The sequence below is a fragment of the Mirounga angustirostris genome, unplaced genomic scaffold (assembly GCF_029215605.1).
Source record: "Mirounga angustirostris isolate CCGP_5_RB_7025 unplaced genomic scaffold, mMirAng1.0.hap1 SCAF_8, whole genome shotgun sequence".
NCBI lineage: Eukaryota > Metazoa > Chordata > Mammalia > Carnivora > Phocidae > Mirounga > Mirounga angustirostris.
In genome coordinates, this window is record NW_026991716.1 from 131510601 (window position 1) to 131534289 (window position 23689).

At 37.3% G+C, this 23689-nt stretch overlaps 1 protein-coding gene across 1 annotated transcript in view; it reads right to left on the minus strand.

The window, feature by feature from the left end:
* The window catches only part of SYNE1 (spectrin repeat containing nuclear envelope protein 1), a 444246-nt gene that overhangs the window by 267461 nt on the left and 153096 nt on the right, over positions 1-23689 (minus strand). Inside the window, exons 18-31 of the mRNA XM_045865766.2 lie at positions 22003-22167; positions 21402-21554; positions 20232-20375; positions 17584-17757; positions 15285-15443; positions 14831-14995; positions 12838-12972; positions 10700-10858; positions 10288-10496; positions 9551-9659; positions 7400-7564; positions 4248-4415; positions 2397-2567; positions 1499-1639 (exon numbers count right to left, since the gene is read on the minus strand). Coding sequence (XP_045721722.2) covers positions 1499-1639; positions 2397-2567; positions 4248-4415; positions 7400-7564; positions 9551-9659; positions 10288-10496; positions 10700-10858; positions 12838-12972; positions 14831-14995; positions 15285-15443; positions 17584-17757; positions 20232-20375; positions 21402-21554; positions 22003-22167 — 2217 coding nt within the window. The remainder of the gene's footprint in view (positions 1-1498; positions 1640-2396; positions 2568-4247; positions 4416-7399; positions 7565-9550; positions 9660-10287; positions 10497-10699; positions 10859-12837; positions 12973-14830; positions 14996-15284; positions 15444-17583; positions 17758-20231; positions 20376-21401; positions 21555-22002; positions 22168-23689) is intronic.

Below are 23689 nucleotides of genomic sequence, written 5' to 3' on the forward strand. Positions count from 1 at the left end.
AAAACAATGTTTTATTTAAATGGCTGATGAAAATCATACAGAATTGAAAAATTCTGTGACTTTATAAGACTTCAAATTCTTCAGTGAGTTAATACTAGGAGAGATAATACAAAATTGGCAGTATGAGAGACACAGAAGGCTGTTACTGGTAAGAAAAAAGCAGCACAGAGGTTTACTTGCTGAAGGTTACTAACCGATGGATATGAGTCTTTCTTATTCATTGGCCAACATATATGAGTCTTTCTTATTCATTGGCCAACATATTTCTGTATTAACTCAGTCATTTCTATAAACCCAAAACATGTGCAAAAGGAACCAAAAGAACTTGTACAACTCTCTAAATGCTTCAATGTTTTGGTCTGCTCTAACTGCCTAAGGTGTTTGGGCTTATAGGCTTGGGCTAATGAAGCACACCTACTAAATATTATCTGTTAGATGTCCCACTGGAGCCTCAACCTCAATTTCTTCCAAACTGAGTCTGTCTTCTTCCTCAACTGACAGGCACTCCTTCAAGTTCCTGTCTCACTCCCATTGCATCTGTCAGGCTCAGAACCTTGGATATCTTCCTTTCCTTTACTCTCTATCTCTTGCATCTGTTCCCACTGCCATCCCCATTGCCCTAATTCATGTCCATATTAATACACACATGCAATAACTTTCTAATTGGATCCCATGACACTGGTCTTTCACCCTTTCAATTTTCTACACTGCTTAAAAATGTATCTCTCTAGGGGCACCTGGGTGGTTCAGTTGGTTGAATGGCGACTCTTAATTTTGGCTCAGGTCATGATCTTAGTTAGGGTCCTGGGATGGAGCCCCGAGTCGGGCTCCATGCTCAGCGGGGAGTCTGCTAGAGGATTCTCTCTCTCTCTCCCTGTCCCTCTGCCCTTCCCCCTGCTTGCACATGCACTCTCTCTCTCTCCCTCAAATATATAAATAAATAAATCTTTTTTAAAAAAATGCATCTCCCTAAAGTACAGCTCTGATCATGTGATTCTTTTTCTTAAAAACTTTTAAGGGTTCCATGTTGCCTAGACCTTCCAGTGTCTTTGTAATATGGCCCAACTTTCCTTTACAACTGTACTTCCATTTTTCTGCCTTAAAACAGAATCTCCATACACTCTCATATTTCATGCCATTTCCCATTATAGGAATGCTCATGTTTTGTCCCATACCCTGCTTTTCTATGTCTTACCTGCCCTTCAAGATTCAGTTAAAAATATTACTGCCTTCAGAAAGATTTTTTTTAATGTATTCATCTATGAGGAAACTAACCACTTCCCACTTTAATAAAAAATTTTTCTTGGTTCTTGATGTTTAAATCTTATTTATTTCATTCCCCCGAGCAACTTGACCAGTGTGTTGAAGAGTGGGTGCTCAATAAACAAAGAGTATTGATTAAATGAATAATTATAATAATTAATGATAATAGGGATGGAAACACAGTTTTGCTTCTGAATAATGAGTACCAAGGGAGTGTATGGTCATACTGATATACCTTTGTCTGTTCCAATTCTGAAGACAAACTTTCCAAACTGCTAAAACTCAAGAAGCGCTCATGACTGGAACCTGTTTGAAAAAGGTATCTGACCACTGTCTCTTTGTTTGTTTCAAATCGCTCCCACTTTCTTAATGTGACCTAAATTTGAAAAAAAATAAACATGTCATGAATTATCAACATGTGTCAAAAATATTGTTCACATTTCCACTCATTTGTTAGGCTGTCAACCTCCAGTTAACTCTGTTCACATTTCACATAGTTATGCTGAACAAAGATGATCCTAATGTCTCCTGTTAGAATTTCACTCCGTGTTTCAATTCATCTACAAAAAAGAGGATGTGTAGACTAGCACTCTGAGTGTTCTATCAGCTGTAAAGTCCTATGAATGTAAAGATATTACTTAAAATGTGGATAAGGGATAAAGGAAAAAAGAGCCTCCCAGTCTCTTTCAAAAAAAGAAAAAAGAAAAGGGAGAAAGAGAAAGAAGGGGAGTGGGTAGTGAGCAGGTGGCAAGAATTCAAAAACTTTTTAAAAGTGTCAAGATCACAATAAAGCATAAACGTGTGGCTGCTGGACTTCCCAGAAAAGTGAAATGAGCCAGTGTTAATTCCTGGATTCAAACAAGTGTGGATTAAAATTCTGGCTTTATCACTGATCACTGCTCTGTGACTCTGGGTAAAGTCCTCCAACTATTTCTTGTGAAGCTTCCACACTGGCAAAATGTGCTAATTATAGTATCTATCTCCTAAGGTTAAGTGATGATTAAAAGAGATAACTCATGTCAATACTTAACACAATGCTGGAGTGTTAGAGGTGGGAACCAACGTTTGCTCCCATTGGGAGATGTAAGCTGTGACCTGGAGGTTAACAGGGCCCTAGACTTCTAGTCTCCCACCTGGATGCGGCGTTCCTGCTTCTCCCTGCTGCGCTCCATGCTGTCCAGGGTGCTCTCCAGCTTCCGCAGCTCCTCCCGGACTTGGCCGGGCAGCCCACCTTCGCCCTGCTGAGCCTGCGCTATATTTTGCTGCACATCTCTCTTCTTTGCCGAAATCCTCTTTGTTTTTTGCTGGACAACAGATGGGTGTAAATGTTACTCTCTGAGCGGCTAAGCAGGACAGAAACACCTGCAGTCTAAAAGAGGGACAGAAAGGTACAACCTCACTGCAGCGTGGGCCCAAACTGTCTTTTAACAGTTAACGTGAATGGGGGCGCCTGGGTGGCTCAGTCGGTTAAGCATCTGCCTTCGGCTCAGGTCATGATCTCAGGGTCCTGGGGTCGAGTCCCCCGTTGGGCTCCTTGCTCAGTGGGCAGTGGGAAGTCTGCTTGTCCCTCTCTCTCTCTCCCCTTCTCCCCACCCCTGCTCGCGCGCTCTCTCTCACTCAAATGAATAAATAAATAAAATCTTTTAAAAAAGTTAATGTGTTAGCAGTTAAAATGGCAGTAGGGACTCTATGTTGGTCAAAATGGGCATTATTTATAAATATTTTATGTTTTTAATGGTAAACAACATAATTAATTTGATATTGGTGTTCTAACTGCATGTAAATTTAGACATTTAGCATTTTGTGTAATATTCCAGAAGGAATTTGACAGAAATATTTATTTGACATGATTCTCCTTCAAGAATTATTTCTGCATAAAAACATGAAGCCCTAACTCTAAATTTTTTTTATCATTTATGCTGTAAAAATGCTGATACTAAGAGATTTAATTCCTGGGTATATTCAGAATGATAAACCTGCTGAGATATATGGGGAAAGTTATGTTTTAAAATAAACTTTTTATCTTGAAGTATAATGTATAAACAATGGTAGACAAATCTCAGGTGTATACCATATGAATTTTCACAAAGTAAACACAGACATATAACCAAGTACCTGGTCCAAGAACTGTGAAGAGCTTTAAAATATTAATGTAAATATCTGTAATTACATATTTCTCTGACTTAGATAAACCCAAACACAACTTTTACAATGATTGAGAATAAGGTAATACCAAGCATTAATTTTTTGGACCCATAGTCTTTTTATAATTATTAAATAAATCTGTAAAGCCTAGAGGCTGTTCTTTTACATACACTTTTAATGCCACTTCCATGTTTATATATTATTATATATAAAATTAGCTAGCATTTTGTTGTACATTATGTTAGCTAGACTTCTGTCGTTAAAATATTTGATTTGAAATCATACTTCTACTTATATGGAGTTTGGCAAATAAGTAAGTTGGTTAAAATTGTTTATTATAATACATGTACCAAAATTTCTTTATTTCTAGTTCTAATCCTTCATAAGAGCATACTATCCTGGAAAGTCTGGGACTTCATGTAAGTTATAATTTTCCAAACTGAGATGTATTCGAAGTTGTAAATTGAAGAGCAGGATTTTAACATAATGACAAAGAACAGCGATCTCAAATATGGAGCATTGTATCTCTGCGCGTTCTTCCTCTGTGACGAAAAGGACAAATGAGCTAGTTTGATGAAGGTTTTCATAGCTAAATCCACTTTTTCTCCATAATATTCCTTGAACCTTTTGATAGCATCAAATTACTCAGGCTGAGAATTTATCTTACAGGCTCTTCTGAAATAGCTAATATTTAGCAGAGAGCAGAGGTCACCTGGACTCCTCCCTGCATCCCTCCCTCCCTTTGTCCTTACTCTTGGACATACAGTTGTCTTTACTTCTCTGGCTCTGCCAGTGACTAACGAACTTTGCATAAGTACCCTGGGGAAAGGGCATCCTACCTGGTGATGAAGAAGTAACTGTTCTGCTTCAAACAAATTTTCAGTGTCCAGGATCTTCTCAGCCTGCTCCTGGACTTCTTTAGAGCCAGAAATTAACTCCTCAAGGGAACTTTTCACTATTTCTTTGTACTGGACACAGTCCCCGAAGTTGCTTAACATCTTTTCAACCTAGATTTTCATGAAAAAAGTATAACTCATATGATGCTCAGGTAATCGTAAATATTCTAAGAATATGTGTAGAGTCCATCTCAGGAACTTGAAATATATACACAGATCTCTTTTATTTTTTCTCATATTTTTGAGGTTTATTTAGTTATTATTAAACGGCATAGCCATTTATGGGAATCGCAAGCCTCATGCTCTATGCCCACTCAACCTGGCAGTCAAAGCAAGATAATGAAAATGGGTATACTGTATATTTTATTTCCTGGATCCCTTTAATGACAGTCCCATGACTAAAATTTAATCATAAATTATAAAAATGCAGTGTAATAAAGCTGAGTCCACCCTGTTCAAAGTAAGTAAGGAAAAAAATTGTGGAGGGGAAAAAATGAAAAGAATAAAGAGTATTTGTTAAAAATGCACTTTCAATATTTTTACATAAAACACAATATAATTGCTAATTTTTGGTTAGCAATTATATTGTGGTTCTTTAGTGAATTCTTTTCCCTGAATTTTCTATCTCATTTCTGCTTCCTCTAGTCCAGGGTCACCAGCATCTTTTGTTTTCAAAGTCTATTGCTCTCCATCTTCACTAAGATCATCATTTTCACACTGCACGTCATTTGTGTTCCATGGAAGCCTTTCAGTTTCTCCTATTCTTACTCCATCTTTTTCTTTGACCCTCTTCTCTGAGTTTGTCCCAGGTGACATGAGTGTGCTATTCTCCAAACAGCAAGAAGACCCTATGAAAACCACAAACTCCAGATCTCCGTAAATCACAGCTTTTGTTGAAAGAAGTGACTCATCATTACATACTGCCAGTCTATCCACAGCCTCTTTTTCTTATAGTGGACAATTGCACACACTTTGTGTTCAACATTAATTTAAATATTAAATGGATTATAATCAAAGGATGGACTGAATGTGTCAAATCCATCTTTTAATATAAATCCTTACATGAACAAAATGAATGTTTTTCCTTCCTCTTTCTTTGGTTTTACTAATGATTGAGTAGCATACAGGGGTATGAATACAAACTACGAAGTTTAAGTAGATAGGGCTCAGGTCCTGAGCTCACGGTGGTGAGATCAACCTTGATTCAGGCTCTGAGCTCAGCGGAAAGTCTGCTTGAGATCCTCTCTCTCCCTTTGCCCCTCCCCCGGTTGTGCTCTCTCTCTAAAAAAAAAAAAAAAAAAATAGAGTGAGGATTTATTGAAAACAAAAATTTTATGTTCCTTATAAAGAGACATATAAAAATAATATTCCTAGTTATCTTATGTTATTGGTGCAATTGTAAATGGATAGATTCCTTGATTTCTCTTCCTGCCGCTTCCTTATTGGTCTATATAAACGTAATAGATTTCTCTACCTTGATTTTGTATCCTGCAATGTTACTGAGTCACTATATTGTACTCCTGAAACTAATATTACACTGTATGTTAACTAACTCAAATTCAAATAAAAACTTAAAAAACTATAAAACTAAAAAAATAAGGTAGATAGGTGGGCAAAGAATTAATGTCTGTATTTGTTAGGGGTAGATTTTTGCTACAAGTCCCATGGGCAGTGGTATGAGAGTACTTGGAAGATAAAGTAGATAAATGGCCTTGGGAAAGTGTTAGGGAGACTAATAATTTCTAATTTTAAAGGCTGACAAAGTGTTTTAAGTGTGTGTGTGTGTGCGTGTGTGTGGAACAAAATATAAACTCATCTATCAATGTGACTAAAACTATTTGTTAAGTCTTAGATCAGAGATCACCTGCATGTACATTTACTTTTTAAAACTGTAATCCTTACTTTTCTCCTTACCTTCTTGATCAAAAAAAGAGTAGAGAAGAATGACGTAAGAATTTTACTTGAAGTATGGTAGTGGCTATGCTACCTGGACTATTGCTGTGAAAGATGCATATCAAAGGATTGAAATAACTCATGTTCCAAAATTTGATTAATCCTATCACTATTTTCATTTTGTCAAAATTGTTAAGAAAAATTATACATAATATCAAAATTCATACATAAAACTAAAGTCACATGCAGTTTAGAGTATTTTTGGTGTATGTAAATTCACAGCTAGAGTCTTAAGTGGATCTACATGCATTCAAAATATAAAAGGTTAATTGACCAAACTGTTAGTTTAGGGACATCTCCAGAGAATTCCAAATCTTCAGAATCAGGGAACTTTAAATAATCTAGATGATCATTTTTCCATGCAAGTTCATAAATGATTTCAAGAAATAATGGTAGCTATCTATTCAACTTTCCATTCTTATGTTATCTTCCCATGCACAGACTCTTTAGACATGCATGACAACCTGGTCGGTAAATGTGTCACCAAGGGTAGAAGGGGCATACTAGAAATGAAGTAAATAGGTTTGTGTATTTTAATCCATAGAGGAATATAAACACTGAAATATATATCAAGAAGTTTAAAATGAGTAAGTCTTTCAAAAAATAGATTTTACTGTCTGCTAACATTGAATATTTTATTATTACCCACTATTGGTTATTGAGCATTCACTCTCAGGCACTATACTAAGTGCTTTACATATATTATTGCATTTTGGGGGTAAGTTTTTCTAGCTCTGTTTTGTAAGTAAGAAAATCAAAACCCAGAAATGTTAAGTGACAAGCTCAAGATTATATAGGAAGTGGGCTATCAGAGTTAAAATGTAACTCTGGGTTCATTTGACTCTATAATATACCTTCAACTGACCATGAAACAATGCTTTTAGTAAGAGTAAAAAGTGTGGATCTGGTAAGCTTTGTACTTTAAATATAGGTTGTTATTCTGAACTAACATATCCAAGAATGGCACAGACCATAACTCAAACATCTTCCCCACCAATCTTCATATGAATAAGTATCTTCACTATTGTGTTTGAACTATACTTTCTTTATATAATTACTTCTTAAATCACAACCAAAAGAAAAAGAACCCTCCAGATTCCTCACCCAAAACTATCTATTTAGAGTGTGAGTAAATGGTATACCTCTGATAACAAAGCTACAAGAGCCTTGAAAGAACTAGATAATTTTGCCAGCTCATCTCCTTGCTTTTGGGCTTCATTCTCAGAAGAAACTTCAATTAAAATTTTAAGCCTGGATTTCAGCCAGTTGAGCGTCTCGCCTTTTGTGGTAACACCATTTCTGATCTCCTGGAATGAAGAGAATACATTGTGAATCAAGAACAGACTCAGACTAAGAAAGTTCATACGGTGGAGGTAGGAGAATATTCATTCACCGGTAGAGTGCCTGCTTATTTTACTTTTTGTTCACATCTTTAACAAAAGTCCACAGGTGCTAGAAAAAAATATTTCCCCAATGCCAATACCTGATATGTAAAATCAATACTCTCTATATCAAAAAGCTAACTAGATGGTTAGTTCATAATTAGATGGTTAGATATTTACAGATAGTCCCTTGATCACAAATAAAGGTGCCTCTAAAAGTCCTGTAGAAGAAAATGGGATACCAAAATTGGGAACTATAACACATTTTCTTTTCTTTTTTTTTAAAGATTTTATTTATTTATTTGACAGAGAGATAGCCAGACCAGGAACACAAGCAGGGGGAGTGCGAGAGGGAGAAGCGGGCTTTCTGCTGAGCAGGGAGCCCCTTGTGGGCCTCGATCCCAGGACCCTGGGATCATGACCTGAGCCGAAGGCAGACGCTTAACGACTGAGCCACCCAGGCACCCCACATTTTATTTTCTGTTAGCTGGAAGGAACATGGTATTTTTAGAAAAAAAGGTTGAAAGAGTCATTTTTTTAGTGAGCGGATTTCTTTTTTTTGAGGCATTTAGTTGTTGAATATTATTATGGATGCCCTAAAAATTGATCTTAACTCTATTAACTTATATTTTATGTCTCATTTTTGTTAGCTTTTGGAAGTCAATAACCCACATAGTAAGATGTGCAAACAGGAGCACAACTCTAAGCCAGGAAGGGAGGGTATACTGACCCAGACAATGCCAGAAAGATTCCGGGGCCTCAGCCCTTGCAAGGGCTGGGAACTGTGGGAATGCTGACTGGGGCAACCTCTTCCTCCTACACAGCTCTGGGAAGCACAAGGAAACCATGCAGCTGCCACAGAGGATCTTATAGGGTAAATTCACACCCACCGGTTCCAGAACCAAGTGATCTCTTCATTTTAAGATATGCATTTTATTTTTGTAATGTAACAGCAACAAAGAGCAAATATAAATATCCTTCTATAGGTATAGCATGATATTATTGAGCATCTCTAGTATTTAATGGGATTATAAATTTTTTTTTTTAAAGATTTTATTTATTTATTTGAGAGAGAGAATGAGAGAGAGAGAGCACATGAGAGGGGGGAGGGTCAGAGGGAGAAGCAGACTCCCCGCTGAGCAGGGAGCCCGATGTGGGACTCGATCCCGGGACTCCAGGATCGTGACCTGAGCCGAAGGCAGTCGCTTAACCAACTGAGCCACCCAGGCGCCCCTAATGGGATTATAAATTTAAGAGAAAAACATAAAACTCAGAGGATAGGAATAGAAAGGAAATATATTCTCATTCACAGGAACTACGTGACTTGCAAGAGCTCAAATGCTCAAAGATAAGGATTTTCGCAATGGCGTGTGTCTACAAAACAGAGCAGAGCCACACTAAGAAGGAGAGGGTTGCTGTGTGTCATTCACAGAATGTGAACTGGGTTAGGGCTTGAGGTTCAGCCTAGTCATCTGGCTAGGTGTGCCCATGCTCCCAGAGCTAATCAATCCAGATTGAATGTGACATATAAATGAGACTTAAAGACCTTTCCCAATTCTGTGATCTGGCTTTTGAATGGCTGAAAATGTATAAAAACCTACAGTGTTCTTGTTTTCCATGACAATTCTTAAATCTCTGCTGTGTTGTAGGCCCATGCATGCAATTTTCCTCTCAGGATTTTCCATTAGCTAAAGATCTATGAGAGGTACCACTAAGCATGACTAAATCTCAAAGCTAACAATGATTCAATAGGGAAAATCATCCCCTATTCTTCTTCACAGTAACATGAGGAGACTTATTCTTAAGACAGTTTTTCAGTAATTTAATTTTTTTACAGAAAGAAAAGAATACATCAGTTAGTCGGTCTACCATTAATTTTTTTATTAATGAAAAATATGGACCAGAACTAACCTCTACAGCACATTTAATCTCTCCATGGCTGGCAGTATCGAAGGGTTCACTCTTAAACCCTCTCAACTGTGTCTCCTTTGCAGATATCCAAGATGAGAACTCAGAAATTCTGAAATAACACAAGTATTTTCTTATTAAGGGGAGAAAATATCCCAGTGGTTAAAATACATTTTCTATTTTGAATTTATTCATGGACATCTAGCAATCAACTGATTAGCAAGTCAATTAACAAATTTTCTGGGAACTGTTCCTTTAACATGAAGCTCAGGACAGGGGTGGCTGCCTCTGAGCTGTCACTTGGAGGAAAGAGAAAGCAGAGCAGACGGAGCTCAGCTAAGGAAAAAGGTGCGTTCCCAGGGCCTGAGCACCTGGAAATATGGAAGGCACCACCTGAGGTCTGGCCTCATCTATCTCCACCGGATTGAGACAGAAACCCAGAGGGAGAAGTCTCCCTCCGGGGATATGAGGAAATCAGGGAGAAAGGAACTGCCAAATGTGCTTCCAAAAGGCAACATCTGGGTCCCTTGGAAATTAAGTGCTTCACCTTGTTTCTGACTGAAACCCATTCTTTTTATTAAATGAAGCATTTTTATATTAAGAGCATGGGTAAGATCATACAATCTGATTTTCTTTATTGCTTCAGAGGAAACACACGTCACTTCTTGTCGTGCAGTGATCTCTGAATTAACAGTATTAGGACAGACAGTGTCCATCTCTGGAAGCAGTTCCACAACTACCTGCTAGTGTAGTCCTTCCACTTGTCTGGGTCTTCCACAAGCTTCATGTAGGTGGTATCAATGGTAGCTCTGAGCTCTTTGAGAGTCGCGTGACAGGTTTCAGGTGTGTTCCTTATTGGGTCCCGGACTGGGAGCTTCAGACACAGTTCTTCAATAAGCTGTAACCTTTTCTCACAAAGATGATGAGGACCCTTGTCACTGAAGAAAATCTAATGAACAATAAACATTGATATAATCCTTGTGAAAATCCATACAATACTTCCATATTTTCATAGAAGTTTCCCATTTAGTCTACTACTATATAGTAATTAAGCTATTTAGGGTTTTTGGACCCAAACCAAAGTATCAGGTATATATCTTTCAGGTAAAAATGTGACTTTGCATGCCTGCACTTGGGGTGTGAGAGACGTACCCTGTGCTCTTTAATGATCTTTTCACTGCCTTCCTGGGGCACCAGCTTGGTCTCTCGATCCAGCTCAGTTCTGCATTCTTCTACAGAAGCTAAGAATCTATTCTTCTCCACATCAATCTTCAGATGAAGCAAATGATATGGGGCTTCTCCTTGAAGATCCTACATTCCATAGGAAGATTCAAAAAAATATGATACCATTCCAGATTATATACATTTTTAATTGGAGTGGCAAAAACCATAAAATATTCCCTTTGGGGCCAATGTGATTTAATCACTATTGTCTGCACCTGGATGCTGTTCTTTGTACTTTTCCAAGTAGTGGGGCCACAATGAATTCTTTCAGCCTGCAGGGTCAGATTTTTCACAGTAATTATTCTATTTAATTTTTACTATAGCTCCACACAGTATTAATATTCCTATTTCACAAATTAGACCACTGAGGCTCAGGGGTAAGTAGAAAAGCTAGATTTGAATCTAAACTTAAATGATGCACTGATTCCACATACCCTCTCCCCGGCATATGTCCCATTTAATTTTGTCAATGACCCTGGGAGGTAGGAAGAACATATTTATACTCACTACGCAAAGGGCAAAGAGAAAACTTTATTAGTAAAGAGGCCAGATCAAATGGCCCATGCCTTTGACCACCTGCCTTGTCCTTTTTCCTTAGCGCATTCCTTGAGAAAACAAGCCAGCAGCATGCAAACATGAGATGTTTTATGTTCTTTTTTGATATATAATCATAAGCTACATCATTACCTTCAGTCCTATAATTTATTAATTTTAGCCAGCTTGTATCCTATGGCATTTAAAAGGTTACTTTTAAAATAAAATACTACGGTAACAGATGAGAAAATGATTTGGGGCTATGGAAAGACTAGAACAGATTATATCCTAGAGAGCTTAATGAGAGTTTGTGTGTATATATAAAATAAATACAGCTTTCCATTAGAATCTCTATTCCATAATACATTTATGATATGTTAAGCTTTAAAGACAACTTCAAAAGCTTGGGTTTCTTCAAGAATCTTTTTCTAGTTTTTATATTTAGCAAATAAAATATGTCCTTAACTGTGTTCTTCCTATGCTTGGGGATGATTTTTTTAGCCTATGTTACTGAGATGAAAAAAAAAAAAAATCGAGAGAATAACAAAAGCTGATGGAGAGTATTTTAGCTGCCTACCTTCCAGATCCCGTGACTTCTTCACATAATACACATGAAGTTCGCCACTCGCTATTACCTTGTCATAGCACTCGTTAACCTGCTGCTGGAGCAGGCTTCCTCCAGCCTGGCTTGAGCAAGACAGCCCTGGGCGGGTCTTCATGGTACCGCAGCTGCCCCCCTGGCATGCGGATTCTAGAGTCGGCTTCCTTGTGACATGCCCAGTGTGGGGCACTCAAGTTAGACCAGCCAAATGAATCCCTACACCCCCATTCGAGGGCTGTCCTGCTGTCTCTCTTCCAGGTGCTGGTATTTCCCCCTCCCACCCACTCCCAGATCTCTGCTTCTTCTTTAAAATCCTAAGACAAAAACTAGTTACTTGATTCACTCCTTTCCACTCTCCGAGTGGGCCCACTTCTCTCTTCCAAAGCTTTCATAAGCATTAACTATACTTTTGGGGACTTATTACATATTATACTTTCATTACCTGCAACTAATTCTCTCTCCTACTGGGCTCTAAAGCCTTTGGAGAAATGGACTGTGCTTTGTTCATCCCTGCGTCCTTAACCAATAAGTGTTTGTATTTATATTTTTTAGACCATAACAATCTAAACCAGATGGTAAAATCCTTGAAAACAGCAAAATGTTAGTATGCCTAATGTAATTTACTTAGATGAGAAGAGCTTACTAAATGTTACCGAATTAAATGCCCTTGTCATTCCTACCCCCAAAAATACTCAGGAAAAGAAAAAGAGCACTCTTAAGTAATATGATAAAATCAACACTACTAAAAAATAAGAAAAACAAAATCATATCATATTTGATCGTTTTATTCGTTTGGTTTTTTTAAATGGGAGAAGTACCTGTGGTGATTTTCCATGAATTTCTCTTACAATCGAACCTTAACACCCTCATGCTCTCTCCCATCATTCGTGGCACCTACTTATGTGTGTGTTCCCATTATGTCCTGACTCACCTTCCACTGTTTATGGAGCTTTCTAACGGCTTCCTGCAGGCCCTGCTGTTCCTGCTCAGGGAGAATGTCGGTGAGCTCGTCGCAAGCTTTCAGGAAAGCATTGAGCACTCTCTGATCCAGCTGACTGAAGAACTCCTGGCACGGAGAGGAGGAAGTGGTTAAGAGTGTCGGGAAGAATAAAAGGCAGCATCAGACACTCTACAGTTAAGCAGTCACGCGTCTACACGAGTCCCTCAGCCAGCTGCTGCCCTCTTCAAACCTTCCTGGCAACTACTCTTTTTTTTTTTTTTCAGGAATGAACTATAATTATCTACAGTTATGAGTCAGAAGCCACCACATCTGAAATTCAACTAGTGCTTTTCATTTTTTAGGAAAAAAAAAAATCTTTTCAGCTTTCAAATTTGGTAGACTATTCCGGAAGGCCAAGGGGCCTAAAAACTTGATTCCATAGTAATAGAGTTTTCACTCCTCTTCGGTGAAGTCAGAAGAGCAGAACAGAAGCTAGCGTTTAGTCTCACAATTCCTCATACCCTACTGTAATGGGTTTCAGGCCCTGCTGATTCATTATGAGCCGTTTCTACATTCAGACAAGTACGCACATGGCCCCACAAGCTATGGACAGAACGGTGCTCCCCACTACCTGCCCAAATTTATATGTTGAATCCCTAACCCCCAATGTGATGATATTTGGAGCTGAAGCCATTGGGGTAATTAGGTTAAATGAGGTCACGAGGGTGGGTCCCTCATGATGGAATTAGTGCCCTTGTAACAGGAGACATCAAAGATCTTGCTCCCTATGTATCTCTGCCTTATGAGAACACAGTGACAAGGTGACCATCCACAAGCCAGGAAGAGAGTCCTCACCAAACCCAACCATGCTAGTACTCTGATCTCAGACCTATAGTCTCCAGAACTGTGAGAAAATAAATGCCTGTTGCTGAAGCCAACCAACCTGTGTATATTTTTATGGCCGCCCAAACAGACCCAAACAGCACATGTGCACCTATATACATGACCAAGTCTCACACAGACTCAGGAGGATATATGCAGACATACTTTAAAACAACAGTGGTTCAAAACAGAAAGGGCCACACTGCAGCAAAAGTATCAACTGAAGGAGATGTTGAGTGGTCACAGACGTCAACCTTAAGTTCAGTCAGCTACATCACAAATATATTGCAGGGGCACCTGGGTGGCTCAGTTGGTTAAGTGACTGCCTTCGGCTCAGGTCATGATCCTGGAGTCCCGGGATCGAGTCCCGCATGGGGCTCCCTGCTCAGCGGGGAGTCTGACTCTCCCCCTCTCATGCTCTCTCTATCACGAGTTCAAGATTTTCATGGAATAAAGATCACACAGTACTCGGAAAAAAAAAAAATATATTGCAGTCATCATCTGATAGTGTGGTTTATATCAATATCCACTGAAATTTCAGGAAACATGACTCAAAATACATGATCTCAGAGGCCCCATCATCTCCATACAGCATTTAAGAGACTATCAACATTTTCAATACCTATATGATTTAAATGAGTATGATTAACAGGAAGATGACTTCACAATAGGACAAGTTGTGGATCAGCTACCAAACTTCAAGTGACATGGTATTCACACTTCGATATGGCGGATTCATGAAATGAGCACAAAGACTTAGCCATCCACCTCAAATTATCTCTTAAAAAGAATATGTTGGTTATGTAAGAATTTCTCAGCTAAATAATTCAGGAGAGCCTCATTATATATCTAATAACTCTACTACTTCAGGGGCTTAAGAATGGCCAATTATAATGCAGCTCATCAATTGCTCCTGAAGTTTTTTTTGCTGCTGCCATTTTTGGGGTCTAATAACCTAAAATGTTTCTTCTGCCTTCCTAACTCACCTCTTCTTCCCCCCGCCTCAAAAACTTAGTATTAGGACAGAATGTTCTTTTTATTTTTCACTCAAGACCACTTGTCTGTGTCCTCAGGTCAAGTGCGGCATGAGGGACAAACTCACGGTATGTCTCTTCAGGAGGTCTTCCGGGTTTCCCTTTTCCTCCAGGCCCTCCTGAGCAATCCGCAGCACCTTCTCTAACTCTGCTCGAGACTCCTCAAATTTTTTCATCAAGCGACTATTGGTTTCCACATGTTTCTTCCAGTCTCCAATTTTCTTCACCATATTCTTGATTTAAAAAATAATGCCAATGTGAGGCTGCTGTCTCATTATCGAAAGCATCATTTTGTTAAAGAGTACTGTTTCTTTAAAAAAGAACACTCAGAAGGAATACGTTTCATTATGATGGGAGTAATCAACTTCTTCTGGCATTAATGAGTATTAGAAAAAGAAGTAAAATGACTGGTTCCAAACCTCAGTAGGCAAGGCATTTAGCCTCATTTAGCCATGAGACTTACATGTCCTCATTCTTTGTATTTTCCTTGGCTTAGGCTTCTATAGCAGGGAGAAAGCTTACCTGGAAAGCACCATGGACATCTGCAATCTGTCTGTGCAGCTTTGTCTGATCGAAATGCTTTAACAAACTGCTCAAGGTCACGAACTTTTGAACATTTTGACTGCCTTTCTCAATTTGTGTCATGGTTTTCTTACAGCTTTCTTGACAAGCTGACAGTTCCTACAGGGAAAGGAAGCCCACAACAATAGTATTTAAAAGGGTGAGAAAGAGAAGGAAAGAGAATACCATTACAAAACAATAAGAACAACATTATATGGCTTTGAGGCTTTTAGTCAGCTGTAAGTAAAATCAAAAGTACAGAGAAGTGTTTCTTTTCATTGAGAAGAGCTCAGTTTTAAGCAATCACTGGTCCGTGTTTTTTTATATAAGGCATTTAAATGTCACATTGAGTTTTTTGAGATTTTTTAAAATTTCATGCCTGCATTATTAACATTAAGAAAATGAAAGGCCATCAAAATTGTTATTTGCCTGCAATGTGTCCAACTCACAGGCCTATGATTTATTGAGAGAACAATCCCAAAATCAATCAACATGTTAGGTTTTAATCTGACTAAATAAATACTAATGCACATACTTTACTGAAAGAGTGCAGCAAATTATATATTATTTGTGTATGCCAAAATGTACAATATTTGAATTCCTAAGGTTCATAAGCTGTCAACCTCATTAACAAAATGGTGGACCTCAGATACTAACCACAAAAGGCAGCAGACTGGTTGGTGTGGGAGGACTTGCAGTCACACATTTGCAGGATGAGAAACCATGGTGACCCAGGCCCTTCCACCTCTGCTTAGTAACCTAGCATCATAGTGATTTCTGCAATTGACAGCAGAATTATCCAGCCCAGCCCAAGGCCAACAGTCATTTTTTGACCTGAAGCTGCACTATTTGCATTTCGACACCCTCAACAGCTTGGAAAAGTATTTCAAACTGCTCATTTGGATACCAGTTTTGGTAATCTAGAGGCAAATATTAAGACCAAGGCTTTGTTTGTTTGTTTTGAAAAAACGAAGTAAGGACATATTTTTCCTTTTGAAGATTTAGGACATAAAAAGTAATATATGTTAGAAAGATATTATTAAATATTATTAATATTATTATTACTAAGATATCAAATGTTATTTTAATTGTGGAAGGATTCTTTGATGGCAATTTATAGCAATTTGAGAATACGAGAAATGGCACTGTAACTCAAAGTGAAAGACAATCTTTATCCAATATGATGAAAACCCACTGGAATAGGGTTTGGTGGTATAATCATTGTGGTTTTACTATCAGTAATAGTAAAAAAATAATAATAATTGCTACCAGTTATAGAGTACATACTATGTGCCACTATGTGCTAGTTACATTATGGAATATATAATGTAATCTCCACAATAAGCTCTCAACTTATGTATTATCATTATCTGCATTTTAAGGTGAGGAAATAAAAGCTAATCAAATCTTTGTAATTTGTTATATCAGATCTAAGATCTGAATACCTGTCTGACTCACTTCAGATACTCTCTGTTCTTTCTGCTAAGTGATGCTACCTTCCTTCCAAGAATCTGTTTCAGCGAATGCAGTGGTAAACCATTTGCCCATTAAGTTTCACACTCCTCTGATGGATAGGGTCATTTATAATAAACTACCTAAATAAGTCAATTAGCTGCAAGGGTGGGAAGCTGTTCTGCATAGAGATCTGCTTATAAAAACTGAAACCAAAAAAATGATTATCACTCCAAACACATTTCCAGAATTTTATGATTGTATAATCAGACTTAATCTTAGAGGCAAAGAAAAGATCTCATAAGACAGTTTACAGACACTGGATAGAAACAGAATGCAACTATTTGCTTTTATATATCTAAATATCTAAAATTTGAAATTTATTTATAAAAATGTTATCTCTATATAAATTTAGATAGATAAAATTTTCATTTTATCGTTAGTGGACAGGGGTTTCGTCTTTGGACAGATGTATATTTTTGTTTTGAGATGCCAGTGCTGTTCTATTTTTTTTTTAAGATTTTATTTATTTATTTATTTATTTAAGAGAGAGAGGGAGAGCGAGAAGCAGACTCCCTGCTGCACAGGGAGCCTAATGTTGCTGGGCTCAGTGACAGGACATTGGGATCATGACCTGAGCCAAAGGCAGACACTTAACGACTGAGCCACCCAGGCACCCCTGGATGCCAACGCTATTCTAGAAAAATGTTTCCTGTCCTAACCGAATTTCTACCACTATAAGCACCACCTCCGTCTTACTACACATGCTTTAAAATAACTATGTCTCCTCAAAAGGACTTCTCCTTACCTGTTGTTTCTGTTTAAAAAGAGCACTAGATTGTGCCTCATGCTCAAGAACTGTTAAAATTTCATTGATTTTCCCAAGTGAGTCATAAAAGAGTGTCATCTGCTTTTCTAATTCTTCCAATGGTATCAACAGCTGTCGAGACTCATAAAGGAGTGGTGAGTGACATTCTTTGACCTTTAAAAATACAAAGACAAAAATTCTATTAAAGGCCACTAATTACCACAAACTCAGGGCACTGTTCACAGTTCTTGGGAACATTTTCTTCAGTGATATTGTCATCTGGTGCTTGCAGATCTTCAACGACATTTATTTATTTATTTATTTATTTATTTATTTATTTATTTATTTAAGATTTTTTCATTTATTTGCGAGAGAGAGAATGAGAGACAGAGAGCATGAGAGGGAGGAGGGTCAGAGGGAGAAGCAGACTCCCCGCCGAGCAGGGAGCCCGATGCGGGACTCGATCCCGGGACTCCAGGATCATGACCTGAGCCGAAGGCAGTCACTTAACCAACTGAGCCAGCCAGGCGCCCCGACCTTTATTTAATGATATTTCCTATGTATTGTTAAATTTTGATAAAAGAAACAATACTACTGAGACAAATAAATGCAACAGAGTTTTCCCATGAAGATTCATCTAAACTGTCCATCTGGATAGCATTTTCCCATCTAAACAATGTTGCTGGTGAGCCAAATGGCATCAAATTCCACCTCAGAAACTATGCAGCTCATCTTCACTTTGGCCTCAAAATCTGACCTGAGATAGTTGTGAATTACATTATCCAGACTAACCTTCCAACTTTATTTTCAAGGTCTCTAGTACTTGGACCCTTAACTCTAGACAAACCTGTAACTTTGCTGACTCATTCTTCCCAGACAGGCCTTATTCTTCCCTATCTCCCCCAGCTCTATGCTTCTCTACTCTCTGCCCATCATCTTACTCATCCCAAGTGCACGAGTCAGGTACCAATTTATTTACAAAAGTCCCCACGCCAGGGGATATCTCCCCAGTCTGAATTGACCCAGCCCTCATTTGTCACTTGTCTTTAAAAAAAAATGCTGTTACTTTATACACTTGTATTCTTTATCTTAATGCTGAGGCCATACACTCCTGGGGATTAAGAGATCCATAAAGTTTCTGCCTTATCACCTTTATGCTAGAATCCAGTACCAGGTCATTCTCTAGGAACTTCCTGTCCCCATTCATTTTACTTAGAATTGCTCCCCAAATATTATTTGTACTTCTGGGAACCAAGGAAAGGAAATTGAGTCCTTGTTAGTTGACCATTCTCTTTTTTCTTAAATTATAAATATTCTCATGCTGTCAGATACCCTGCCTGAAGGATGAACTCCCCAAAAGAAAGCTACTGATCTACTGCAAGAAGGCTCTGCTAAAATGATGCTGAACAAAATGAAGAGAATCTGCTAATATGCATAAAAATCAAGTATGCTTTAGAAATCTTTCCTGGATACAGTTGAAAACTTAACAGAGATGCTACAACTAAAGTAGTAGTTTTAAAAAGCTGAACAACTTAGATGCGTTTTCGGGTGGAATTTGCTTTCTCAGAGGTTGCCCCAAATCATTAAACTTGGCCTAAGCTAAGATATGCAAGCCCAAGATATGGCTCTAAAAGCTTGGTTATCAATTCAACAACATTGACCTCGAATTGTGCCCAATCTCTATAAATAATCTTAACTTGAATATTAAAATAAAAATAATTAGAAATTAACATTCTAATTTATACCAGTTTGGCAATGAAGTTTTCTTTTTTCTTTTCAAGACCATGATTCTTCCTATTTTCACCTATCTCATTTATTCCTCTTTTCACTACTTTTCCACTACTGATTTCATGTAGGTTATTCTCTTTCTGCTTTTTCCCTCCTAAATAACAGGTTTCTCTGCTTTCTTTTCCTCTGTTTCTCAAGTCTTCATTACAAAATTTTCCTCTTCATTTATATAGTCACTCCTTTCCTGTATCAGAAATTAATTACCCAATCACAAACAACACCATCTTCATAAAATTCAACTTCAGATAGATAAAAAACTCCAGTGGAACTTCCAAAGTTCTTAAGGAAGTCCCTCAACAGAATAGAAAAGTCTTGATGTCCACGGAGTTCCCTGTACACAAGGGTAGAAATGTATAGATCTTAAGTCTAAGGTGAGCTCCACGAGCTGAAGAGGGCAGAATTCTCCACTGCTGCATGGCTATGTAAGCAGAAAATAGCATAAATAATCTTAGAGCAGAGGGATGTCAAATAAAACTCAATAAAAGGGCATTTGGGAATTCTTTCTCATTTAAATATCTGATCTCTTCCTCCTCCTTCCCCTTCCTTTTCTCCCCCCACCTTTGTTTTATCACATTTAACTGACCCCTTATTCCTCCAGAAGAGACCTATCTTTCTAATAAAGCTCCTAGTATTTCTAAATTAACAGAGGTAATACTTGACATCAGATCCATACTTTCAGTTTTAAAACTCATGACAAAGTTATTAAATGACAGAGTTACTAAATCAAGAATCCCAGGAAAAAGCAAAAGCATCTCTTAACAAGTGAAGAGTTTGCTCATGGGTGTGACTGAGGAGGCGTAAAGCATGTTGAAGTCAGTGTTGGTCCCGCACAGTTGTCATGCATTAAAGTATTTTCCCACCTTGGTCAGCTGTTCTTTGAGCCTAGACATGGTTACAAACATTTCATTAGCTTCTTCTTGGGAGCTCTCTTTGGTAATGAGGTGTGCAGTCTTTGTAATCATCTTGTATTGAGCATCCATTACAGGTACCCTCTGCTCAATGTCCTGCATGTATCATTGAAACAGCTAAATTAACACATGGTACATTTCCTTTCAATTTCAGGATTCCACAGAAGGTTGGACAAAAATCAGTATGTACTGTATAAAATCCTATACCTCTAATAAATTTTTGGAGATTCCAGTTATTGCTTTCCTTTTTTGCTAATATATTATATATTTGTAATATCACATGAATAGATAAAAGCTTTCCTTTAGAAGTAAACATAAATCCTTAAATTAACATACAGACAAGCTGAAGTAATCTGTACACTTTCAAAATACATGTGTTAATGCAGTATGCAATCATTATATCAAGTAAATGCATGTTAATTTGGGGCAATTCCTCTGACCTTAACAATGATACAACTTACTTTTTCTTAAGAAAAGTAACACACTGTCATAGTAGAAAATTTATAAATCAGAGATAATAAGAAAAAAAATTAAATTACTTACAGTCTTCTCACACAGTGATAACCTGGGCCAACATCTCATCACTACATCATTAATGTTTTCCCCTGTGCATTCTTACACCCATTTTTTTATATTTACAAAAAAAGGATACTATTTTTTGCTTTTCTCACTTAATAGTATATGAGAAAAGATTTCCATGTCATTAAATATTCTTTTACTACTTCATTTTTGAGAGCTGCAAGGTATTCAAAATATGTGAAGAGCACAATTCATTTAGTCAATACTTTATAGGAGAGGCATTTATGTAGAGGTGTTATCTGTAGATGTTTCCTGTTTTCTCCTAGTCCTTTGTAATTTGGTTGTAGAAAAAAATCTCTAAATTAAAAAAACTATTTTGAAGTTACTATATGATCAAAACATATCCTTAAAAAATCCAAATAGATTTTTTATTTAAATGCATTTTTTTTTTCAATTTTGAAGTGCTAATCAGGATATGCACACATCTCAAAATGGTGCCAAGAGACATAGGAAAACCTTGCAATGATCTGGGTTAACTTCAGTGATCTTCCTTTTCACAACAGAATAGGTTTTCACTTTCTTGTCCAGAAACTACCCCCTCACCTCCAAGTCTTGAATTAATAACTTGACATTAAGAAAAGAGACTTCTAAAGGTTCAGAAAGTTTCTTATGGGCTTCATTTGCAAAATCAGACAGGACAGTAACACAGTCTGTGTACTCCTTCTTCATTCTGTCCATTTCATCAGCCCGAGCATACTGTTAAGAAAAGGGAGGAGCACAACATGGAAAATTATTAAGTCAAATCTCTGGGAGCCTGTAACTTTGACATTGACATACTCTCTAGAATTGTTATATGGTAAGAAAGATGCTAATTTCTGACTCTTATTTTAGATACATTTGAAGTAAGTCCAATTACTGTGAAAGGAAAAAAGGAACTAGCATAGAAGCAAAGAATTATGATTTCAAACATGAATCGTCCCATATTTGTAGGCTCCATATGTCAATATAATCCTTAATCAAACTATACATTTCCATAATGTTCCTCTATTATAAATGGGAAAGAATAAAGGACCAAAAATAAACATAACAGTTCTAAATACATCTATACTCTGCCTAAATAAGCCCATGCTACAACAATAAACAGTCTCTAAACAGACTTTACAACACATGCATGTTCTAAGCATATAGAGATTGAAAGACATACTTGCTTGACTTCCATGAACAACTCCCTCCATCGCCCATTGAGCAATAGTAATTGCTGTTTAAGATCTCGGGAAACCATCTCATCACATGTTTCAATTAGAAAATTGCCCGCATCATTCATGGCAGCATGCTGCTGTATCCAGTGAGGCAAATTTCGGAAAAAATCCTAAAAAATAAACAGTGCACACTACTGTAAACCACAGACCAAAAATTAATAAATGATATGGAAGTAACCAAACTATGAGAAGTATCTTTGTTCTAAATTTGTACAAATTTTAAGGTAAATATTCGCTCTCCTTCCAGATGCAATTTTCAGTAAAGAGGTTCAAAAATAGGAACTAGAAATGCTGAGTGTCTTTTTATAAGAACAGCTTATATCTTTTACCATATATTTTGCTGAAGACAAAACAAAACATGATGGCCATTTTCTGTTATTCCTATTTTACAAATTAAAAACTGAATTTCTGTAAGTGTAAGGGACTTGTACATAGTAAATACCAGTGCCAGAGTCATATCAAAAGTGTGGCATTTTAGAGTAATGTATAGTTTTGTTTAAAAATTATAAACAAACTTTTGACCTATCATTTTTTATTTTAAAGTCTGAATATAGTACATGAAGATAATTAACCATCATGGATACAAATCATTGAAGGAAAATTTTTAAAAATTACATATCTGGGCCAAGAAGACTTAATACAATAACATCATTTCTTATTTGTTTAAGGTTACTCACTTGGCAACGAAGCAGTTTTCTGCTGATTTCAAGTTAATATATGTGTACATACATATACGCACACACCACGGTAAAAACCAAGGATACCAAAGATAATTCAAAATCTATTTTATAAGCCATATGTGGGAGGACTTCTCATATAAATAGATGAGAACACTTCTGTTTCTGGTGGTTACAGTCCCTCGGATGAAATTAACACATATGACATCTACTAGGGCACTGCCAGTCTAATCAGAAAAGCCAAAATCTGTATGGGTATACAGTTCTTGTCATCCTCAGCTACACAAGAATAATTAATCTATGTGAGATATAGAGTGGTGAACATTTAAAAATTATGCATCTACTTGCATAACTCAATAATAGAAGAGCCAATCTTGGATAGCAAGCACTTAATTCTAATGTATGTACTATACTTCTTAATGGGAGCCTGGCATTTTAATATCTTTTACATATAAATTGATTTTTCATGGGAAAATATCAGATTCCCATTAAGAAGTACATATACAGAAATCAATTCATTTTATGTGATATTTTAATGTAAGTGACATTAAAGTAAAATAGTACCTCTTAAACCCACACATACACACCTGTAATTGGAGGAAAAATATCACTCTTGCCCACTCATGCCATTCTTAACCCTTAACTGAGGGCTGATAAAATCCAAAAAGGAATATCCAAAGAGACAAAAATGTGGTGACCCAGATGTCCAACTGGTGTGTGTCATTATGCAGAATCAATATTAAGTTATCCTCTCTGAAATGAGGAAATCCACAGAGGTCAGGGCCCTTCACGTACAGACCTAATGGTGAGTATAGGGACCTCTGCGGCCCCCTGAGTTTGGCTGTCCTTCATAGGTTCCTGCTTTTCTGAATGCAAAAGCCAGACACTGAACTGATCAGAGAGGGAATTGTTTTAACATAACTTCGATAAAGCAGTGTATTTCTTGGCCTAAAAT